Genomic DNA, 22,980 nt, shown 5'->3' on the forward strand with positions numbered 1-22,980 from the left:
ACGGCCGGGACGCCGGATGACAGCGGGGAGCGAGTCGCGGCGGTGTCCATAGCCGCCGCGGCTCGTAACAGGCTATGACAGAAAGGTATAAGAACGCACAGTACATCGCAGCGTGCTTAATAGTTGAGGAAAATAACAAAGCGCTCAAGGTGTTGACTTGGCCTCTAAATTCCCCAGATCTAAATTCGATTGAGTATCTGTGGGATGTGCTGTAAAAACAAGTCCCGGCTATGGAGGCCCCACCTTGTAACTTACAGGACTTAAAGGATCTGCTGCTACCGTCTTGGTGCCAGATACTACAGGACACCTTGAGAGGTCTTGTGAAGTCCATGCCTCGACAGGTCAGCTGTTACAGCGCCATGAGGGGAGCCTACACAACATTAGGCAGGTGTTTTTAATTTTGTGGCTGATCGTTGTATATGTATTATAAGTTTATCTATGTACTTGTTGATATGATCTGTATGTGCACCCAATATCTAGGTTTTGGGGGGGGGTGGATCAGGTTGTGAGGTAGCCCTGTGACATTGGAAATTAATAAGTACTGTCATTCCAGTAGGGTATCATTTCTGGGCAGGATAGTCAGATAGGATGGTGTTTCCACTAAGTCTTAAGACACTGGTTCGAGGTGGAAAGATTCATATGCTGAAGTAGTCCTCTTGTACGCATTTTCTTTAATAGCTACTCTAATGTAGCTCTTTGCTATTCTGTTTGTACTTGATCCTTTATCTACTTATCAAGAGATGTTCCTATGTTGCTTTCCAGGCTACCTTATGGGCCTCGAGGCTGGCATTTCTGGGGCCAGAATTTTGTGACAGCAGAGAGATTGTGCCTATTCGATTGGATGTATATGTACAGATGTATATGTACATATGTCAAAGCTTCCATGATGGGGCTTCTTTGAGGATTATGTGGTCAAAATGTCATATTTGGAGATACTGGAAGAACTTGGGCATTGGTAATCTTTTCTCCTAAATTTCTGTGAAGGACAGTGGAGCAAAATCCCCTATGACAAGGTGAAAACATGTTATGCCAACTGCTTACATACAGATGCCATATCATAATTTTGCCCTGGTGGAAATAGAGCCCATATGAGTTAGAGGAGAGGAATAATCCAACAGGCGTAGACTTAATCCTGTCCCATGTGCTCAGTGTCAGACCTACTGTGAGAGTGGAATCAGCAGATTTTATTCTCTGTTTTGAGCCAGGGGATGAATTTGCGGGAGTTCTCATCTACTAAATAGTTTAATTTATCTACCCAGTTTAATTTGTTGCAGTGTGTGCCATGTCAAGAATTGGCTTGATGAGTTATAATCTCTCTGGAATAGGGGAAGCCCCGCTCCTTTCCCCATGACAGTATTGCTTTGATGTTCCATATGCATATTTTACAAGTTGTTTGGTGAGTGCCAATTTTCTGACTCACTACTTTTACTGGGAGGATCCAGTACAGGTATCGGATTAGTTCTGGTTCATCTTGGTTGTTTTCCTCTGGGGACGAACAGCGGATTAGTCAATGTTGGAGGTGAAACCCCTCTCTAATCCTACTAGGAGTCTCTTTGAGGTAGGTCCTCACCTGTCCAGCTTCATTTTGCCAGTGACAGTGTTTACATGCTAGCTTCCTAATCCTGTAACTTTCGCTCTAGTTGAGTCCTGGCTCCGCATTACAGTGACTTCTTGCTCCCGATCCCTGGCTCTGTATCTCCGTTGGTAATGGTTCCTGACTCTGGCTTCCGGATTATGGCGATTTCAAGTACAGACTACTCTGCCCTATGAGTGTTCAACAGAGTGTGCTTTCTGTACTGTGTTACAATCAGCCTGTCTGCATATATATATATATATAGATATATATATATATATATATATATATATATATATATATATATATATATATATATATATATATATACATACATACACACACACATACACACACACACACACACACACCTTACCTTTCACCATTTATAGCAGAGACAGTTTGCCATTATGATTCAGTGCCAGAAATACTTCTGCATTACCAGTGTATGTCAACTGCCAGATATCTGCACACCATACATCTCCTAGATGTGTCTGCATATTCTGGATTCTTGTTAAGCACAGTGTTACTGTTCTGCTGCAGCCATCATCATGCGTATCATTATTGCCAATTTAATACTGTACCTCTCATTATTTCCTATCTGCTGCTGAGTCTAAATAAACTACAGGAGGTCCTTGTACAATAACCCCAATTGTCCTGCTAATGACACATTTGCCCTGCTCAGGCCAGCAAGTACGCAATGGAGATAGTCATCCATTGCACCTACCAATGTGCAGAGGCCGCCACACATGGGCAGAGACTTTTAGGAGGGGCATTATGCACTTTATCTATGTGGAGTTTGTATGTGTTTCCCATGCATGCGTGCGGTTCCTCCCACAATCCAAACACATACAGGTAGCTTAATTGGCTTTCAACAAAAATGGACCCTAGTGTATACCATAGGGCATTGACTGATGTGAATGCTTACATAGGACACCCAAGATGGCTGCCTTGCCTTCTGCAAAATGTAAAGTTCTTTAAATCCTTTTGGGAGAAAAGAGCTATATGAAAGATATTTATTTATAAGCCCAGACTTTTCACATCGCTCACCTCTCTTGATTTTGTCTCTGGACAAATGTAGCTTCTGGATACAAGCATTACTAATTACTATCAATGCTACTGCCAACAACAATAATGTATTAGTAGTATATTGTATATATTGAATACTGATCAAAACTATTATGGTTACTGCTAATAAGTATCCTCTTCTTTTGATAAACTATACCTTGATATAGTATACCATGCCTGCTATACTATTACTTTACTATATTAATATAAAGTACATAGAGAGGAAATAGAGTTGGAAAGGAACAATGGTGAATGATAAGATTTTGTTTGGGATATTGCATCAATTATATAGAAAAATATTAAATGTGAACTGTGTACGATTATATCTTTATTTATCTGCATAGTTTTAAAAGTGCAAGGAACAGTGTGTAGTGGGTGTTCGTTATTAACAAGACTATTAAGATTATTCAGGAACAGTGTACAGAAGTAGTGAGTGTATAATATCTTGAATATACTCTTATTTCCCTATGTCATCTATATGCACCATAAAAGGTAAAAGTATCATGACTACAGAATACAAAGCTTACAGTATGTAAAGAATTGTAGCATTATAGGTGGTTGTTGTTATTATTAGTTCAGCCTCTTATTTACATGGAAAGATATTAGGTTAAAGTATAGACAGACATATAGAGCATGTTTACCATGTCACACAATTAATAAATTAGTACTTACCAATACAGTCTTTAGCTCCAACATAAAGCTTGTAAGATTTGAACTGTGCTGCAGCCTCTGTTAAAGGAGAAACATATGCATAATTCTATTGTGTTGGTTTTATGTGAAGGTTATCTAAAGTGTTATGAAAAATCCAGGTACATTAATTATCAAAATACTGACAAGAGTCCTCACCGCTTCCTAAACTCTCATATAAAACATCTCTATTTAGGGTCACTTTTTAGCAACAACTACAACCCCAATGTTTTGTTTCCTAATTGCTGTGTCTTTAAACTAGGGATGTGCACCGGCGACTTTTGAGGTCTCGTGTTTTGTGTTTTGGATCCGGATTTTCGTTATTTTTGGGGTTCGGATTTGTCTCGCAAAACACTTGACGAAAGGTCTCGGTTCGGATTTAAGGTTTTGGATTCGGATTTTTTTTGAAAAAAACATAAAAAGTTTAAAAATCAAGTTTTTGGGCTTATTTTCACTCCTAGGCTATTATTAACCTCAATAACATTCAATAACAAGCATTTCCACTAATTTACAGTGTATTCTGAACACCTCACAATATAGTTATTAGTCCAAAACGTTGCAACAAGGTATCTTTCTGGACTGCGTAGAGGAGTGGGTCACCACAATATATATTAAAAACCCTGAACTTTTATGATTCGCACCAATAAATGTACCTGGACTGCGTAGAGGAGTGGGTCACCACAATATATATTAAAAACCCTGAACTTTTATGAATCGCACCAATAAATGTACCTGGACTGCGTAGAGGAGTGGGTCACCACAATATATTAAAAACCCTGAACTTTTATGAATCGCACCAATAAATGTACCTGGACTGCGTAGAGGAGTGGGTCACCACAATATATTAAAAACCCTGAACTTTTATGAATCGCACCAATAAATGTACCTGGACTGCGTAGAGGAGTGGGTCACCACAATATATATTAAAAACCCTGAACTTTTATGATTCGCACCAATACATGTACCTGGACTGCGTAGAGGAGTGGGTCACCACAATATATATAATAAGAAAACCATCAACTTGTTTGATTCGCACCAATAAATGTACCTGGACTGCGTAGAGGAGTGGGTCACCACAATATATATTAAAAACCCTGAACTTTTATGAATCGCACCAATAAATGTACCTGGACTGCGTAGAGGAGTGGGTCACCACAATATATTAAAAACCCTGAACTTTTATGAATCGCACCAATAAATGTACCTGGACTGCGTAGAGGAGTGGGTCACCACAATATCTTAAAAACCCTGAACTTTTATGAATCGCACCAATAAATGTACCTGGACTGCGTAGAGGAGTGGGTCACCACAATATATTAAAAACCCTGAACTTTTATGAATCGCACCAATAAATGTACCTGGACTGCGTAGAGGAGTGGGTCACCACAATATATTAAAAACCCTGAACTTTTATGAATCGCACCAATAAATGTACCTGGACTGCGTAGAGGAGTGGGTCACCACAATATATATTAAAAACCCTGAACTTTTATGAATCGCACCAATAAATGTACCTGGACTGCGTAGAGGAGTGGGTCACCACAATATATTAAAAACCCTGAACTTTTATGAATCGCACCAATAAATGTACCTGGACTGCGTAGAGGAGTGGGTCACCACAATATATTAAAAACCCTGAACTTTTATGAATCGCACCAATAAATGTACCTGGACTGCGTAGAGGAGTGGGTCACCACAATATATATTAAAAACCCTGAACTTTTATGATTCGCACCAATAAATGTACCTGGACTGCGTAGAGGAGTGGGTCACCACAATATCTTAAAAACCCTGAACTTTTATGAATCGCACCAATAAATGTACCTGGACTGCGTAGAGGAGTGGGTCACCACAATATATATTAAAAACCCTGAACTTTTATGATTCGCACCAATAAATGTACCTGGACTGCGTAGAGGAGTGGGTCACCACAATATATTAAAAACCCTGAACTTTTATGAATCGCACCAATAAATGTACCTGGACTGCGTAGAGGAGTGGGTCACCACAATATATATTAAAAACCCTGAACTTTTATGAATCGCACCAATAAATGTACCTGGACTGCGTAGAGGAGTGGGTCACCACAATATATATTAAAAACCCTGAACTTTTATGATTCGCACCAATAAATGTACCTGGACTGCCTAGAGGAGTGGGCACTGGGCACCACAATAAAATATATAAAAAACCTTCAACAGGTCTGCATTACACTACACATACGGCTGCTCCTCCATCCTCTCCATCATATACATGTTGGAGTTTTAGCGTGTGACAACCTCTTGTTTTTGATAATGTCAGTGCATTTTGAATATTTTTCAATTTGCCCCACACCACTGAATGTACTTTATCTATGATACGCATCTATCTATCTTGACTGCGTAGTGTGGTGGCCCCGGTACACAATTTGGTACCGAGGCCACAATATAATTAAAAAACCCTCCACGTGTCAGAATTCCACCAAAAAAGGGTATGGACTGCGTAGTGTGGTGGCCCCGGTACACAATTTGGTACCGAGGCCACAATATAATTAAAAAATTGGGCATCAACTGTCACCGTTGTTTAATATCTGATACACCTAAATATGGACTGCACAGTGGAGTGGCCCCGGTAGTAAATTTGGTGCCGGGGCCACAATACCTCCTCCAACTTCCAAGTGTAGTGTTTATAAAGACAGACAGCGTCGAAGTGTTATTAGTTGACTTTCTTAACCCTAAAATTGTCCCTGTTGCAAATATTGGTGCAATGGACAGTTACTTTTTTATTGAAAGACTCAAGCTTTCAAGTGTAGTGTTTATAAAATATAAACAACAATACAGTAGTTTTAGAGCACGTCAATACCTCTTGTTTTAAATTATGACACGGCATTTTACTTTTGGTTTAATTTCTTGAATTTTTTTAAATTTGGTTTTACTTTTTGAACATGGCAAACGACTGTTGATTGGTCATATAATGCAAAAAAAAAAGGTCCAAGATGGAATTGTCCTTGGGCCCTCACACCCACCCTTATGTTGTTGAAATAGGACATGCACACTTTAATAAACCAATCATTTCAGCGACAGGGCCTACCAAACAACTTTGGCTGAAATGATTGGTTTGTTTGGGCCCCCACACCAAAAAAGCTATTCATCTCTCCCTGTACAGACTAAACAGGCTCTACTGAGGCAAGATGTCGTCCTCATCCTCAACCTCTGATTCCTCTCCCCCTACAGTGTGTACTTCCTCCTCATCACACATTATCAATTCGTCCCCGCTGGACTCCACAACCACAGGTCCCTCTGTAGTATCTGGAGGGCAGTGCTGTACTTCATTGAGGAATTGATTATTCATTTTTATAAACATCATTTTTTCAACGTTCTGAGGAAGCAACCTCCTTCGCCGCTCACTGACCAGGTTCCCCGCTGCACTAAAAACTCTTTCCGAGTACACACTGGAGGGGGGACAACTCAGGTAAAATAGAGCCAGTTTGTACAGGGGCTTCCAAACTGCCTTTTTTTCCTGCCAGTAACAATATGGACTGTCTGACATGTCTACTTGGATGGTGTCAGCAAAGTAATCATCCACAATTTTTTCTATTGTGACAGCATCCAATGCAGCGAGAGTAGACATGTCTGCAATGGTTGGCAGGTCCTTCAGTCCGGACCAGATGTTATCAGCATCCCCGCCAGTGCCTCTTTTGGGAAAACTGAGCTTTTTCCTCGCAGCCATAGATGTGGAAGAAAATGAGGGTGGAGCTGTTGGCATGTCACGGTCCTCTTCAGAGGACAATCTCCTGACCAGCAGGTCTTTGCACCGCTGTAGACTTGTGTCCGCCGGAAACAGAGACACAACATACGCTTTAAACCGAGGATCGAGCACGGTGGCCAGAATGTATTCCTCTGACTTTAAAAGAGTGACCACCCTCGGATCCTGGCAAAGCGTACGAAGGGCTACATCCACAAGAGCTACATGCTTGGTGTAATCGCAATGGCTTACCAGCTCCTCCCTCACTTTCTCCAGCTGCTTCTGCAACAGCCTGATCAGGGGAATGACCTGACTCAAGCTGGCAGTGTCGGAACTGACTTCTCGTGTGGCAAGTTCAAATGGCTGCAGAACCTTGCACAACACGGAAATCAGTCTCCACTGCGCTTGACTGAGGCGCATCCCCACTCCTTTGCCTATGTCGTAGGTGGCTGTGTAGGCCTGAATGGCCTTTTGCTGCTCCTCCATCCTCTGCAGCATATAGAGGGTGGAGTTCCAGCGCGTCACAACCTCTTGTTTGAGGTGATGGCAGGGCAGGTTCATGCTTTTTTGATGTGCCTCTAGTCTGCGGTAGGCACTGGCTGAATGCCGAAAGTGTCCAGCAATTTTGCGCGCCACCGCAAGCATCTCCTGCACACCCCTGTCACTCTTGAGGTAATGCTGCACCACCAAATTAATGGTGTGGGCAAAACATGGGACGTGCTGGAAATTGCCCATATTTAATGCCCGCACAATGTTACTGGCATTGTCTGACACCACAAATCCCCATGAGAGTCTAAGTGGGGTAAGCCACTGGGAGATAATTTCCCTCATTTTCTCTAATATGTTGTCAGCGTTGTGCCTCTTATTAAAGCCTGTAATACACAATGTTGCCTGCCTTTGCACGAGCTGCCATTTTGTAGTTGCTGCTACTGATGCAGCTGTTGCTGTTGCTGCGGAAGGGGATGCATCTACCCAGTGGGCTGTCACAGTCATATAGTCCTTCGTTTGCCCAGAACCACTTGTCCACATGTCCGTGGTTAAGTGGACAGTGGGTGTACAACCGCATTTTTTAGAGCACTGAGGACACTTGATCGTACTTCTCTGTACATTTTTGGTATCGCCTGCCTAGTGAAGTGGAATCTCGACGGGATTTGGTACACAATACCTCCATCAACCCTCTAAATCCCACTCCACTGATGGCGGACACTGGGCGCACGTCTAACACCAACATTGCAGTTACAGCCGCAGTTATACGCTTTGCAATAGGGTGACTACTATCGTATTTTGTGGTCATGGCAAACGACTGTTGGACGGTCAATTGTTTTGTGAAAGACTTAGTGGTCTTACGACTTCCCCTCTGGGAAGATGACCGACTAACAGCAGCAACAGCAGCAGTGGCAGTAGTAGGCGTACCGCTGCAGGATTCCTCGGATGAATCCCGTATTGAGGAGGACTCAGTCTGGCTGCTGACTTGGGCTGCAGGACTGAATCTGATGGAGATTGTGGAGGAAGTTGACGAGGAGGGTGTTGCTGGTGTGTATCCAACTGGACCACGGGATTTAGGTGTCCCTGTACCGATGAGGGTCCTAGCCCCAGTTCCTGAACTAACCACTGAACTATGAAGGTTATTCAGGTGACGTATAAGGGAGGATGTTCCTAGGTGGGCAAGATCCTTACCCCTGCTTATTTGAGCTTTACATAAGCCACATATGGCCATACATTGGTTGTCTGGATTTGGATAAAAATAATTCCAGACCGAAGAGGTGCATTTTTTGGTCTTCTGACCAGGCATGACGATGGGCTTTTTCATCCCATGGACATCAGCTGTTTCCCCCCCTGGTGCCTCATTTACAATAACCACATCACCATCCTCATCATCAAGTTCCTCCACAGCGCCAGCTACATCATCAATAGCCACCTCTTCCCGTACAGTGATGGGAAGGTCAGGCTTGACAACCACCAACATCCTTGGACTCGCCTTGTGGATTTGTGATAATTTCTCTTTAGAAGGCAGAGTTGTTTGCTGTTTTGTTGCTGACAGCATAACTCTCTTCAATTTTTTGTAGGGGGGGGGGAGGAGGAGGAGGGCTAAGACCCGTGGGTGAAGCTGAACCACTAGTCATGAACACGGGCCAGGGCCTAAGCCGTTCCTTGCCACTCCGTGTCGTAAATGGCATATTGGCAACTTTACGTTTCTCCTCAGATGATTTTAAGTTTCTCTTTTTGCTACTTTTTCTTAACTTGGGCTTTTTGGATTTTACATGCCCGGTACTACGAGATTGGGCATCGGGCTTGGAAGACGACGTTGATGGCATTTCATCGTCTATGTCATGACTAGTGGCAGCAGCTTCAGCATTAGGAGGAAGTGGGTCTTGATCTTTCCCTACTTTATCCTCCAAATTTTTGGTCTCCATTATATGTAGCACAAGATACTGCAGAATGTGTGAACTTGGTAATATTGCAGTACCAATGGACTTATACTGCTGTATTGGTTTTGCAAATTTGGTTATAATTATTATATATTTATTTTTTTTAAAAATTTTTATTTTTTTTTACTTTTTTTTTATTTTTTAAAAACTTGGGAATAATGGGGAAATAACTATGCCCTTAGAAGCACAGAGCACAGGACACAGCACCACTGGACTGAACAGGACACGGCACAGGACCCAGCAGCACTACGGAACTCAGCAGGACAGAGCACAGGACACAGCACCACTGGACTGATACTGCAGAATGTGTGAACTTTGTAATATTGCAGTACCAATGGACTTATACTGCTGGATTGGTTTTGCAAATTTGGTTATAATTATTATATATTTTTTTTTTTTTTAAATTTTTTATTTTTTTTTACTTTTTTTTTATTTTTTAAAAACTTGGGAATAATGGGGAAATAACTATGCCCTTAGAAGCACAGAGCACAGGACACAGCACCACTGGACTGAACAGGACACGGCACAGGACCCAGCAGCACTACGGAACTCAGCAGGACAGAGCACAGGACACAGCACCACTGGACTGATACTGCAGAATGTGTGAACTTTGTAATATTGCAGTACCAATGGACTTATACTGCTGGATTGGTTTTGCAAATTTGGTTATAATTATATATATTTTTTTTTTAATTTTTTAACTTTGTAATATTGCAGTACCACTGGACTTTTACTGCTGAATGTGTGAACTTGGTAATATTGCAGTACCAATGGGCTTATACTGCAGGACAGAGCACAGCACACAGCACCACTGGACTGATACTGCAGAACACAGCACAGCACAGCACAGCACAGCACAGAACTAAACAGCACAGCACGAGATCTACCAGGACAGAGGACCACCTAACACACCCTCCCTCTACCCTGATCAATGCCCGAGTGAAGATGGCGGCGACTAGCGGGGAATTTATAGGATCCGAGTATCGCGAGATCCGACAACGGGATTATGAGTCAGAGCCTCAGTTTCAGATTTGAATTTGGCGCCAATACCCGGATCTGTCTCGGATCCGACTCGGATCCGCAACGTTCGGGTGGGCTCGGATTTCATAAATCCGAGTGCGCTCATCCCTACTTTAAACTGATGGTACATGCAGCATGTCGAACATAATGCCAGATTTTATTTGCAGAAATAAAATTGAACCATGCATTAAAACAGGTATATTTTCCACTCTGCCAGTTGTTTATATGACAGGTGCACAGACCTGAACATACTGTAGTAAAGAGATTGTATTATGTCTAAACAGTTTAATGAGTTTGTCTTCACTCACCTGATAACAGCCATCACTGGTCATCAATGGACACATGGAGGAGCATCAACTCTTTCAGTGTTGGCAATTTTTCCCTATCCTGGGAACTCAAGCAGTTATGACTGGAGGTGAAAATTGAATGCGGCCCCTGGCTGAAGGGATGTGGCTCTAGTCCAATTAAACGCCACATCCAATAAACCTTTCTTACTATGTATGACTAATACACAAACCCGGTTTCCAGCATGAAAACATTGCAGCTCCTCTTTGTCGCTATAGGATGGCTGTTGTTAAGTAACTGTGGGGGTCCCAGGACAGGGACAGCACCAAACATACTACTTTGGGAGTAGACAACACCTTTAATGCATCACACCCACACACATAACATGGGTATTAACATATACACAAATACATATATCTTATTTCCTGTTTTTTTTGTTTGTTTTTGTTTTTTTAACACCAGTGCGCCTGTTATGCCTTTCTCAAGTAAGATTTCTGTGCCTCATCCACTATGTTTTTCTTTCAGCCAATGTAAGCTTATCAAAACAAGGCAAATAGGTCTTACCAAAACTTAGGACTTCATGGTTTGAGAACCACCGGTCTGGCACATAAAACTTTAGATGTCTAGATCAACAAATAAAACATTTCTCTCTTTCTTTTTTTTAACTAAATTTTTCCTCACACTTTGGATGACAAAATCTGGATTCTGCATATAAAAATAAAAATACATACAAACACAATTTTCTACCTGCTTTATGACGTGCTGATATCCTTGCAGGACTTTCTTTAATTGCCAACTGCACTCTAACCTACGAACAGATAAGGGATATTCCAAATTAATTCCACAATTAAATTGCCAATCTTAAAAGAGATGGAATTTCTTGATAATATTTTACATGATAAACATTCTTTCAAATTGTTTTGTTCAAAATATAAACTAATAACTCACGTTTTCACTTTGCTAGATAAACACATACCGTATATACTCAAGTATAAGTCGACCCGAATATAAGCCGAGGCACCTAATTTTACTACATAAAACTGGGAAAACTTATTGACGCGAGTATAAGCCTAGGGTGGAAAAGAGCGCTAATTTAAAAACCTAAATAAAAATGATAGGTTCAATCTATGAAATCATTTTTAGCTAGATGACAAGGAACATTCATAAATGATTCTAAAATCATTGGGTACAACCTAACCTAAATAAAGGGGTATATAAGGGGTAGGGATATAAATGTATGAACATGGTGGCTGTATTGTTTGTTCATTATGTAATTGCACTGCAAATTAAAAAAAACAAAAAATGCCGAACTTCCTCTTGTTGCAACGCATATGCAGAAGTTGACAGCCGACGGACCGGACACCAGGTAAGTTCACCCGTGTATAAGCCGAGTGCCCTTTTTCAGCATACAAAAGTATGCTGAAAAACTCGGCTTATACACGAGTATATACGGTATATGCAATATGCAGTGTTCAGGGTAAGTGCTGACAACAACTGTCTATGTTTTATATACATATATAGGTATTTATATTGCTATGCAGCTGGTACCATACAGAATATGGTGTATACCGAGCACAGATGTATTTCTTCTCTGGCATTCTTTCAAATTGATAGCTATTAATAAATATATATGTTCTTTTATCTCTTACTGTAATTGCCCCATATTAAATTTTACAAAGTAAAAATGATTGACCCCCTTTTCCCCCATTGTTATTATACTATGATTCCCTGATGTAAAATGATAGCGGCCAAATGAACGTGCTATTAAGGAAATTATTTGTTTATTCAAATAATTTCTAAGTAAGGAATATAAATATATTGTACAGTACTGCAATTATTTGATTATATTCTTGTATTTGGAATAAGTTTATTTTAAAGGAAAAAAGAAAAAGACATCTGTCTCATCTACTGAAGTTTTAATTTTTTTTTAATTACCTATTATTGGCTACCAGACAGACTTCGAATCTATATCTGCCAGTGAAAGAGACTTAAATGATACGTTTAACTTTTCTGGGCGTATGTATTTAACTAAGTAGGCAAAAATGGTCCCTTTGTTAATGGAAGCAACTGCTTGCTGCTATAGTGTGTGTTTCTAGGACAGTACTTGAAGTTAAACTTAGATTTCCGTTATGTGACATTTTAAAGCTCTGGCAACATCAAATAATCCTGAACTATTATCGTGCCACATTTATACATTAATGCTTCAGGAGCCTGGTTAACATTGGGCAGAACCTAACATGTACTATGGGGCCCTCCATAGATTTAAATGCCAGAAAGATTTTTCTACAACTGCATGGTGCCTGATGCAGAAGTCATATTGAAAGCAAAAGAAACTGAACCCGCTCAGCAACAATCTGATGGAGGACTGGAATATTTCTACTTATCCATCTCTGCCTACAATATACTTCTGGAAGCTATTTCAGATTGCAAATCATCACTAAGAGAAAACTGAGATCTCATGCTAACAATGGTAGATGTCCAGACACTAGATAGATGAGGTGGAAAAACAAACATATACACCAGAAGATTCAGTTCTCTCCACTACTCCATCTGCAAGCTCCTTCTCTCCAAATTCTGGACTCCAGAATGACAAGCTAGATGCCTTAGAATATCGCTTGCGAAGAAATGTCAGGTTGGTTGCATTCTACGCAATGGTGGGGGCAGGGTGGTTGTATACCTGCTTCTTTTTCGATCATGGCTCACTAATACCATTGGGGCCTAAGCCTTTTCACCAATGGTTATATGTTGAAAGAATGCATAAATTACAAATTTGCCCATGTCCCGCCTAGATCCTCCACCAGAACAATCATCTAGAAATAATTATCTTCGGGTACAAGCTTTTAACTTTAGCCTGCATACATGGACAACGGAAAAATAATAATCAAAGTATATCAGTATATCCAGATTTTTCCCTGGAAACCCACAATAATAAATAAATATCAAGCTATTCCCAGCTGTGCTTTGCAATGACTACCGTTCATCGTCTAAGTGTACACACTAATGAGACATTGGGCTGAATGGTCGTTTATTGGGTAATTGGCTGAAAACACTGAAGTGTGCACCTAGCCTAAGCAATTCTTGTATCACACCAAACTTAAGAAACCACAGCTAAATTAAATTTACTTGAAGTGTAAATGTTATTTACTGCTCATTAGGCTCCCCCTTCACTTTCTTTTCACACAATCTTTTTATAAATATCTTTCGTTGTAAGTCACTATAGTTATAACAATTACATTCCAAAAATGGAATGGCATACCTTGCATTCTGAAGTTGTAAATCTGCCGGCAAAATAACCCTGAGTCGAAAATCCTTGTCCTGCAAAAACAGAGAGGAAAAAATTTATAATTATAAATATATATATATATATATATACACACACACACACACACACACACACACACAAGTTAACCCGTGCATGATACTCATGCATTCTAGTCAAATCAAGCTACTTAAGGTGTTAAAAAGGTTCTTGTCATGCATTTGGGCCTAGCCCAGGCCTCCTCGGAGGAAGAGCGTTACTTCCCGACGCAAGCGCCCTTTTTTAACGTGGTTTTGTCCACGTCACCACCTCATCATTTTTCTCCATCACCTCATCCTTCATCTTCATCGCCACATCCTTCATCAAGCTACTTAAGGTGTTAAAAACTCCCCACTGTCACCCCGGCAACCACCAACCACTCCCAACTGTCACTTCTCCTTCAAGAAATATATAGGTCAGTGTATAACTCTGCCCAGCAGGTGGCGCTGCAGCTTGTTTTTTTTTTTTCCACACACGCCACTAGGCATTTATATAGTAGATATATAAAAATTTTAACAGAACATCAAAAACACTCACTATGTATATTTTTGCATCACTCCCGCTCACTAAACAACCATAAAAATACAAAAGGTGAAGATCTACATATACTGAAGAATATTGTCATTTTTCATATAAATGCATATAAAAGTTCACCTCTACTCGCAGAAATAAGATGCATCTAACTATCTGGCAAAGTGAGGGGGAAGGCTTATGTTAATGTAAGATTTGCTGAACAGCTAGTCTCTTTATTTGTATACAATAGCCCTGACCTCCAACAGGCATTGTCTCTTCACTGTGTGTAGGACTTTGCAGCATCATTTAAGTAGCTAAGGCAAATTTGAAAAAAATCTCAAAAAAAAACATCTGAATCATCAAAAATCAGAGTTTGGAGTAGATGTTTTGGGTAGCTCTCCACTTATACTTAACAATCAAAGTTTGTTGGAAAAAAACTGTAAAAAGTGTGTATTGTAGATGCAAAGAAGCACATTTTTTTTTAAAACATTGAGAAATAATATAATTTGCATTGTATAAACTTGTTGATTTTTTTTTCTCGTTTTTTTTTCAAGTAGTACTATCATTATTACAGAAGATTTTCAGCCCTATTTCTAAACGTGTGTTAGGGAAACATTGGCAACATCCAGAAGTGTAAAAATAAATTGTTAAGCGATACCCTGTATCCCACTGCAGCTCTGTGAAAAAGTAAGGCATTACCTCCCCACTCCATTACAGACAGCTGAAGTTACTCTCACATCTTTAGGAGTGTCTCAATGGGATTTCGTACAGGCCAAATAGTTGGGCTACGCAGGCATTTGAGTTACTGTATGAATCAACTAATCCACATAATGCATTTCAGAACAGCAAGTATACAAAGCTGCCACTCAAACTCTGCCTGTTTAGTTAGAGAAGCACCTCCCTCCTAAAATGGAATGAAAGAGCATAGCTGACAGACTTAGTAAAAAGAGCACTGCAGTCGTATATAGTACATACATCTATCTATAATTATATATAATCCCCTGTGAGTGATATATGTATTAGGAGTTTTGATGTCATCACTTCAGTGATCATTACATAGGTTGTGCATCACAAGGAATAATGTTCTACGTAGTGTTAGTTGTTACCGATCTTAGAAGTCACTTTAGATTTATGTGATCTGCATAAAAGATCTTGGCTTCTAGCCTTCTGCTTTTATACAGTCACAAAACACATCACCAATGTCTGCTATCCACAACAGTTGCTCTATATTATTGTCAAATACTGGATTTACTTGCACTTTCTGTTTTTGCTAATGTGTTTGCTCATACTTGAGTCATTCCTAATGTAGATATTGAAGCTGAACCACTGCTTGGACAGGCTTGTTCAGTATAATATATATATATATATATATAGATAGATACACACACACACACACACACACACACACACACAGTGTGTGTAAATAATGTGAGGCTAATATTGAAAATGTAAACAAATTATTTGAATCCACATAAAATGCATTCCTTAGTTCTCCCTATGGTGGATATATGAAGTCCCAGGAATAGCTCTTAAGTTCATACAGAGGGCCCGAGTCATTAAGGAACGTATCTGTTTTTTGTTCGCATCGTATGCAATTCCCTTCTGCGCACGCCCAGAACGAGGACACTCAGCCGTCAACTAAATCAAATCTGCTACGTATGCCAAAGCAAATGACAGTTACGACAGTCTAAAATTTCTGGGAAGGGGCGTTTGCCCATACTTGATGCACAACTGTACCTGTAAAAATGTATTTTATGTACAGTAGACATTAAGAACAGCCTAACCCTAATATTTTTCAACGGAAAAACAATTATAAAAAAATTTTTTTTTTTTTTTATACAATTTCCATTTCTAATTATAATTATATTATTGACAGGCAACATTGATTATTTTTTTTCTTTCTGTGCCTTCTTTTGAGATTTTATCTTCCACATACATATTGTACGCACCCTGCAGTGTCTGGTCTAGTGCAGCAGAGTGCACCTACACCCATAGCCAACACTACACGAAACTTGAGATCCATTTCTTGCTGACTACGAGAGTCTGCAGAGCCGAATTACATGCCGTTGAGAAGAACTGCACGATGCGCTCAGTATGCGTGCCTTAATGACTCAGGTCTCTGATAATAAATGCTTTTCTGAAAGTTTCTTTCTTTTCCTTGTTACATGTATCATAAAAGAAGAGAGAAAAAAAAAATACATAGTGAAACACTGGTTATACATATAAGGTTGCTTAATGGAAGCACTTACACAGCTGATTCTTGCAGTTAATATATAAGGGTGGTCGCCGCTGTTCTTTGTAAAAATGTCTTATGGCTCTTCAGTGTTTAGAAGCCATAAAACAGCCATAGCCTCATCTCAATGCATAGGTAGAAAAGGGAGAGGAGGGTATCCATAGTGAAATACTGTTAGAGCTTTGTATCATACGGCCAAGTACATACTCACATTATGCGGACTTCAGATATGCAAGGTATTAAAATCTGTGCAGCGTTGTGGCAGCTCCCTGTAGATAGTTCTTGTGTCTTGTCGGTGATCAGACACAGGCTTTTGCTTCAGCTCAGTATAGAAGTACTGACTTGAATTGGCACTGCTGGTCTTCGCCAAGGACCCCTGCAACGAGGATTGGATTTTGCCGCAAGGGACACACAGGTCGCGGTTCTCTAGAACAGCGATCTGTGCAAAGTAGTGGTTAAAGTAGTGATGAAAGAGTGGTCAGACGGTCTGGGTCAAACCCGAGCGGACTGCGAGATACAGAATCAGAATCCACAGGGAAGGTCAACAATCCAGAGGCCAAATATCACGAGGAGATGCAGAGCCAGCGAGAATTCAAAAAAGTCAGAGGCAAGTCACGGTTCAGGAGCCAAAACAAGTACAGAGTCGGTACATAGAGAGACAAACAATGGAGAACTGGAAGACCTAATACTCTGGCAACCTAATGGTACCAAAGGCTTCCTTAAATAGGGGGGAGTAGATAGGATAATTACTGCCAGTGGTGACATTGGCAGCCACTGCTGGGTTTAGAACCGCAACCTATTGCTAGCATGGGCATTGGAGATGACCGGCCGCCCAGAAACATAAACAAAGCAGGCAGCCGATCTGAGGAGAGGAGAGAGGGATGGGTTACTGACAGAATGTCATTACACACTGCAGCAGTAAGATTTCCCTTCACTGGAAATAAGGGCTCAGACCAAACCATGAAATACAGCCCTAGATTATTATCCACCTCCAAGAAACTTTACAGTAAGGAGTATGCATTCGAGTAGGAAGAGTTCTCTTGGCAACCGCCAAACCAATTCATCTTCCAGACTGCCAGATGGTGAAGCGTGATTTGTAAATCCACAGAGTACGTTTCCACTGCTCCAGATTCCAATGGTGATGAACATCAAACCACTCCTGTCGGGTGTAGTACCTATTAACGGTACTGACTACCCAGACACTGAAGAAGATGACATGAGGACTCCGATTCCATACTACAGCGACCTGGAAAAAAAATTACTTACTAGGATGCAGCTGACTTGATGGAACGACTCGCTCTGTTGCCGACTCTACAAAATGACGTCATCAGAAACCGCGACTTGTGTTAAAGCGGCGATGGACGGACCCACCTCTCATTAATGTCATGTAAGTATTATTTTAAAACTTATGCGTATTAGGGTTAGGAGTTAAGGTTAGGGTTAACCCTAATCCTAACCATGAGCCTCCCTGGGCTTCGTACGCTCACAAAGAATCACGGAGAATACACTAAATTAAATTTAATTAATCTGAAAAATGGTTCCAAGGCTTAATTACAAAAATAACAAGACATACAATATATTCACAAATGCGTTTCAGAAAATAAAATAGGAAATAAAATCAAGTCAAAATCGAGTCAATACTTACTAGTTAAGACCTGGTGTGTGAGGGAACACAATTGAGAAAATGGGACATTTTAGTCTTGATAGACCCCCTCATGAAAATGCACATGTTATTGTCTAAGTCAGAAGATTTTAAACCTTTTTCCACATAGCTCTCACCCCCCCACCTTTGGAGTTTAGCTGTCAATAAGGACAGATCGAAAGCCCTGTCACATGTGGGAGATGAAAGTGAGCTATGGATGTCCTGAGATCAAGAATGTTCACAGGACCTTGAGTTCTCACCTATGCTCATTCTGCTTAAGTGGCTAGATGGTTTACAACTTTGGAGCTTCAAACTCCTCCAAGATCCTTATCTATCCTTGGTCTGTCTAGTTTCAAAAGACTTGCATAGGTTCAAACTCATGTCAGCTAGCAAAGCACACGTTGAGATTACATTACAAGGTTACATAAAATATTCACATTGTCATACATGAATTCAACAGAAAATAACAATCAGTCATTAGATATATTACATAATCGTCACAGCGAGACAGAAGTTCTGGGTCACCCCAAGCTTCCCACCATAAAGACACCACTTTAATTCCGCATGCACTGAATGGGAGCAGACATCTCAACCAGACAACGCTATCCAAAGGCAGGAAGTGGGTCAACCCCTTCAAATCAGAACAGTCCTGCACTTTCAAATGTGAATAATTCCCCAATCTGATTCTCAGACTAACAAAGTTTGTGCACTCTGCTTAAAAAGTGAAAGTGCAGCTCTTCAATGAAATGGTTATGCAATGGTTATAATTACACATTGTTGAACAGTTCATTTTAAAATATTCCTCTATGCATTCACTATGTACTGTAGTAATGAATACACATTGACTAGTGTAAATTACCTTTTCGCACATATTTAATGTACTTTATAAAAATATGTCCATGAAACGTTGATAGTGGAAAGTAACTTGAACTTAGAAATGATGATTGTGATATAATACTGTGCTATCGCAACACATCTGCATGTTATTTAAAACACAAGCAAATGTGGGAACACAATGTAATTTATCCGTCATTAAAATATATACATTAGAAACAATACCTGGGCACGGATGAATCCATCATATACTCTTCCCTGCAGATCCTGAGGTAAGAGCAGCGGACATTGACTGAGCAAACCCCTATGAGACATCTCATATAAAACTCAACTTTGTCAACTAGTGGCGAGTGGCGCAATCACCACGTATTCATGGAACCGAGAAACAACTAAATTGTAACAAGGTGTCAGTGTGCGGTGTGACTGCTAAACTGCAATAATGACTGGTTTTAGGGAGGGGATTGCATTACACACAGGCTGAGAGCGGGCAGTCCGACTGTCATACAGACTACTAACCAACCACAAGTCAGCTCACATAAACGCACACTGGTTACAGTCTGTCTCTGACATCTTCCCGCGATTCTCACATTGAGTATAAACTACAATTCCCATCATGCCTTACTAAACATTAATGTTTGTGTAGCTTATAACTAAACGCACGAGTTACACTCATAGCTAGAGGCTATCTAGAAGACCTCTTTTCTTTTGTTGCACGTAACTTCTGACTGTTTGGTATATGTAGTCTGTGGCTGCAAAACTGTAGTGCCTGGTAAGCTATGTAACATTCGGAGAACCAGGTTGTGTAAGTTTGTATGTAGAATATCCAGGCACAATATATTATGTATGATTATAACACTTATTTAACAAAGTTCTTGTGTTAGAGTTGTCGGGATATGTGTGTTCAGGAAGGTTGGTGCATAGTAATCTGTATAGCTGAAACCTTTCTAGAATAACTTTAATGTGCTATGCTATATAACAAATAGTAATAGAAATATATTAATAGCAATATGATTAACTTATAGCCATGTTTTTTTAAGATTTTATGTAGGGTAGAATAAAATGTAGAAGCAAAAATGACTATGGGGAGACGTATGTGGGGGTAGACTTATGTGATTTCTTCACGAAGTGGGATTTTCTCACAAAGTGGACGCAAATGCACAGTTAGATTAGACAACACTGTTGGACAAACATTGGCCTTGCTTTTACTTCCAGCAATAAGCTACATCTGCCACAGCCTATTTCTGCATTACTTGTCTATCTATATGGAACACTACAAAGAGGTAATTCTTTAAAAGCCCCTAACTTTTTGCTTTTACTCCTTTTTATCACAATGTTTAACAAATTGCTTTTCTTAGTCTCATTTCATTTCATGGCATGATCTTTAGGACTGTGTCATCTTTCACCCCTCCACCAACACACAAACTTGTTCATATTGCACCTGCATTACTCCACTCACCTCTAGTCAACACCCATGAACTGCTGTCCTATTTATTATCTCTAACAAGTACAACCTCCACCCGTCGCCAGAAAATAAAAAGTCACACATTTTACAATCCCCTTACCTATCTTCCTCTCACTCTGCTTCTATTAGCTGGTGATATATCACCTAATCCAGGTCCCCCACACTCCTCACACACACATACATCAGAGCACTACTGTTCTATAGCAAACCTCAAACACATCACCTGTCTCCCCTCTCTTCCAAAGCCCTTTAAATGTGCCCTTTGGAATGCATGCTCTGTTTGTAACAAACTTACCTCCATTCATAATCTCTTCCTCTCAAAAAACCTTAACCTTCTGGCAATAACAGAAACATGGCTCATGCAATCAGACACTGCCTCACCTGCAGCACTTTCACATGGTGGTCTCCATCTCACCCACACCTCCAGACCTGAAGGCAGGCAAGGAGGTGGAGTTGGACTACTTCTCTCCCCACAGTGCACGTTCACAGTTCTACCAAGTGTCCCATCACTCACGTTCACATCTTTTGAAGTACATGCTATTCGCATTTTTAATCCATTCTCTCTACGTGTTGCGGTGATCTATCGTCCCCCTGGAGCACACCAACAATTTATTGAGGATTTCTCTGCATGACTCCCTCACTTCTTATCTTCAGACATCCCCACCATCATCATGGGTGACTTCAACATCCCCATTGATAACCCACCTTCCAAAGCTACTTCCAAACTACTCTCTCTAACCTCCTCACTTGACCTCTCCCAGTGGATTGAATGATCTACTGCCTTGATCTTGTTTTCTCTAGACAATGCTCAGTTTCTAATTCTATTAACACACCCTTCCCCCTCTCGGATCATCACTCATCACCTTATCAGCTACACTCTCACCCCCTCTGCTCTAACCTTTCTACTGTCTAACTCTACCAAGCCTCATACTCGCAGAAATCTGAATTCTATTAATCTTCAACAATTTTCCACCTCTCTCCAACACCTTCTCTCCTCTATCTCTACGTTCTCATCCCCTGAGATGGCAGTACCTCATTTTCACCTAACCTTAACAACGGCCCTTGATCAAGTGGCTCCAGCGACACTACATACTACACGTCGACTTCGATGTCAACCGTAGCACACTAAAGCAACACGAAATCTTCAAAAACTGTCCCATAAAGCAGAACGTCACTGGCATAAATCTCGAAGCTCTAATGACTTCTTCACATATACTTCTGTCTACCGCTCCTATCGAAATGCTCTGGACACTGAAAAACAAACATACTTCCAATCTCTTATCTATGCTCAGGCTTCTAACCTCAAACGCCTTTTCAATACATTTAATCATCTTTTCAATCCTCCCACCCCGAACCCTCCATCTACTATCAGTGCTTAGGATCTTGCTTCCTACTTCAAGGACAAGATTGATAAGATCAGACTAGAAATGGTATCATCTCCCTCGACAAGCAATCAGCTCAATTGCTTCCCACTACCCTCTGCCACCCTCTCTTCATTTGACCCCACAAACGAAGAGGAGATTTCTACTCTCTTCTTATCTTCCTACTCTACCTCCTGTCCTCTTGATCCTATTCCCTCGCAAATTGGTAGATCCCTGTCTCCTGTACTCATTTCACCTCTAACTTAAATCTGTAATCTCTCACTCTCTACTGGCATCTTTCCATCACTATACAAGCATGCAGTGATTACTCCTATTCTAAAAAAAAAAAACTCTGACCCAAACTCTCTCTCAAATTACCGTCCCATCTCTCAGCTCCCTTGCCCCTCCAAGCTTCTAGAGAGACTTGCCTACACTCGCCTCACACGCTTTCTTTCCGCAAACAACCTGTTGGATCCTCTTCAGTCTGGCTTTCGTTCTCAACACTCCACAGAGACTGCGCTGGCCAAGGTTGTCAATGATCTGATCACTGCTAAAACTGAACGCCATTACTCTCTCCTAATTCTCCTGGATCTCTCGGCTGCATTTGACACCGTTGACCACTCTCTTCTCATACAAACGCTGCAATCCCTAGGTCTTCAAGTCACTGTTCTATCCTGGTTCTCATCCTACCTCTCATCGCTCTTTCACTGTTAATTTCTCTGGAGCCACCTCTGCTCCGCTTCCCCTATCAGTTGGAGTACCACAAGGCTCAGTGCTAGGTCCTCTGCTATTCTCTATCTATACCGCTTCTCTTGGAAATCTAATAAGTTCCTTTGGCTTTCAGTATCATCT

At 40.7% G+C, this 22,980-nt stretch overlaps 1 protein-coding gene across 2 annotated transcripts in view; it reads right to left on the reverse strand.

Moving 5' to 3' along the window:
* FANCL (FA complementation group L) overlaps positions 1-19,824 on the reverse strand; it is a 63,655-nt gene extending 43,831 nt beyond the window's left edge. The window contains exons 1-4 of one of the 2 annotated variants that reach the window (XM_075203852.1): positions 19,531-19,824; positions 14,042-14,100; positions 11,533-11,593; positions 3,314-3,370 (exon numbers count right to left, since the gene is read on the reverse strand). In XM_075203852.1, coding sequence (XP_075059953.1) covers positions 3,314-3,370; positions 11,533-11,593; positions 14,042-14,100; positions 19,531-19,620 — 267 coding nt within the window. In that variant the 5' untranslated portion in view covers positions 19,621-19,824. The remainder of the gene's footprint in view (positions 1-3,313; positions 3,371-11,532; positions 11,594-14,041; positions 14,101-19,530) is intronic. The other variant, XM_075203851.1, reaches the window with a different exon arrangement.
* Positions 19,825-22,980: the final 3,156 nt, after the last annotated feature.

This window comes from Mixophyes fleayi, chromosome 3 (genome assembly GCF_038048845.1).
Source record: "Mixophyes fleayi isolate aMixFle1 chromosome 3, aMixFle1.hap1, whole genome shotgun sequence".
Classification (NCBI taxonomy): domain Eukaryota; kingdom Metazoa; phylum Chordata; class Amphibia; order Anura; family Limnodynastidae; genus Mixophyes; species Mixophyes fleayi.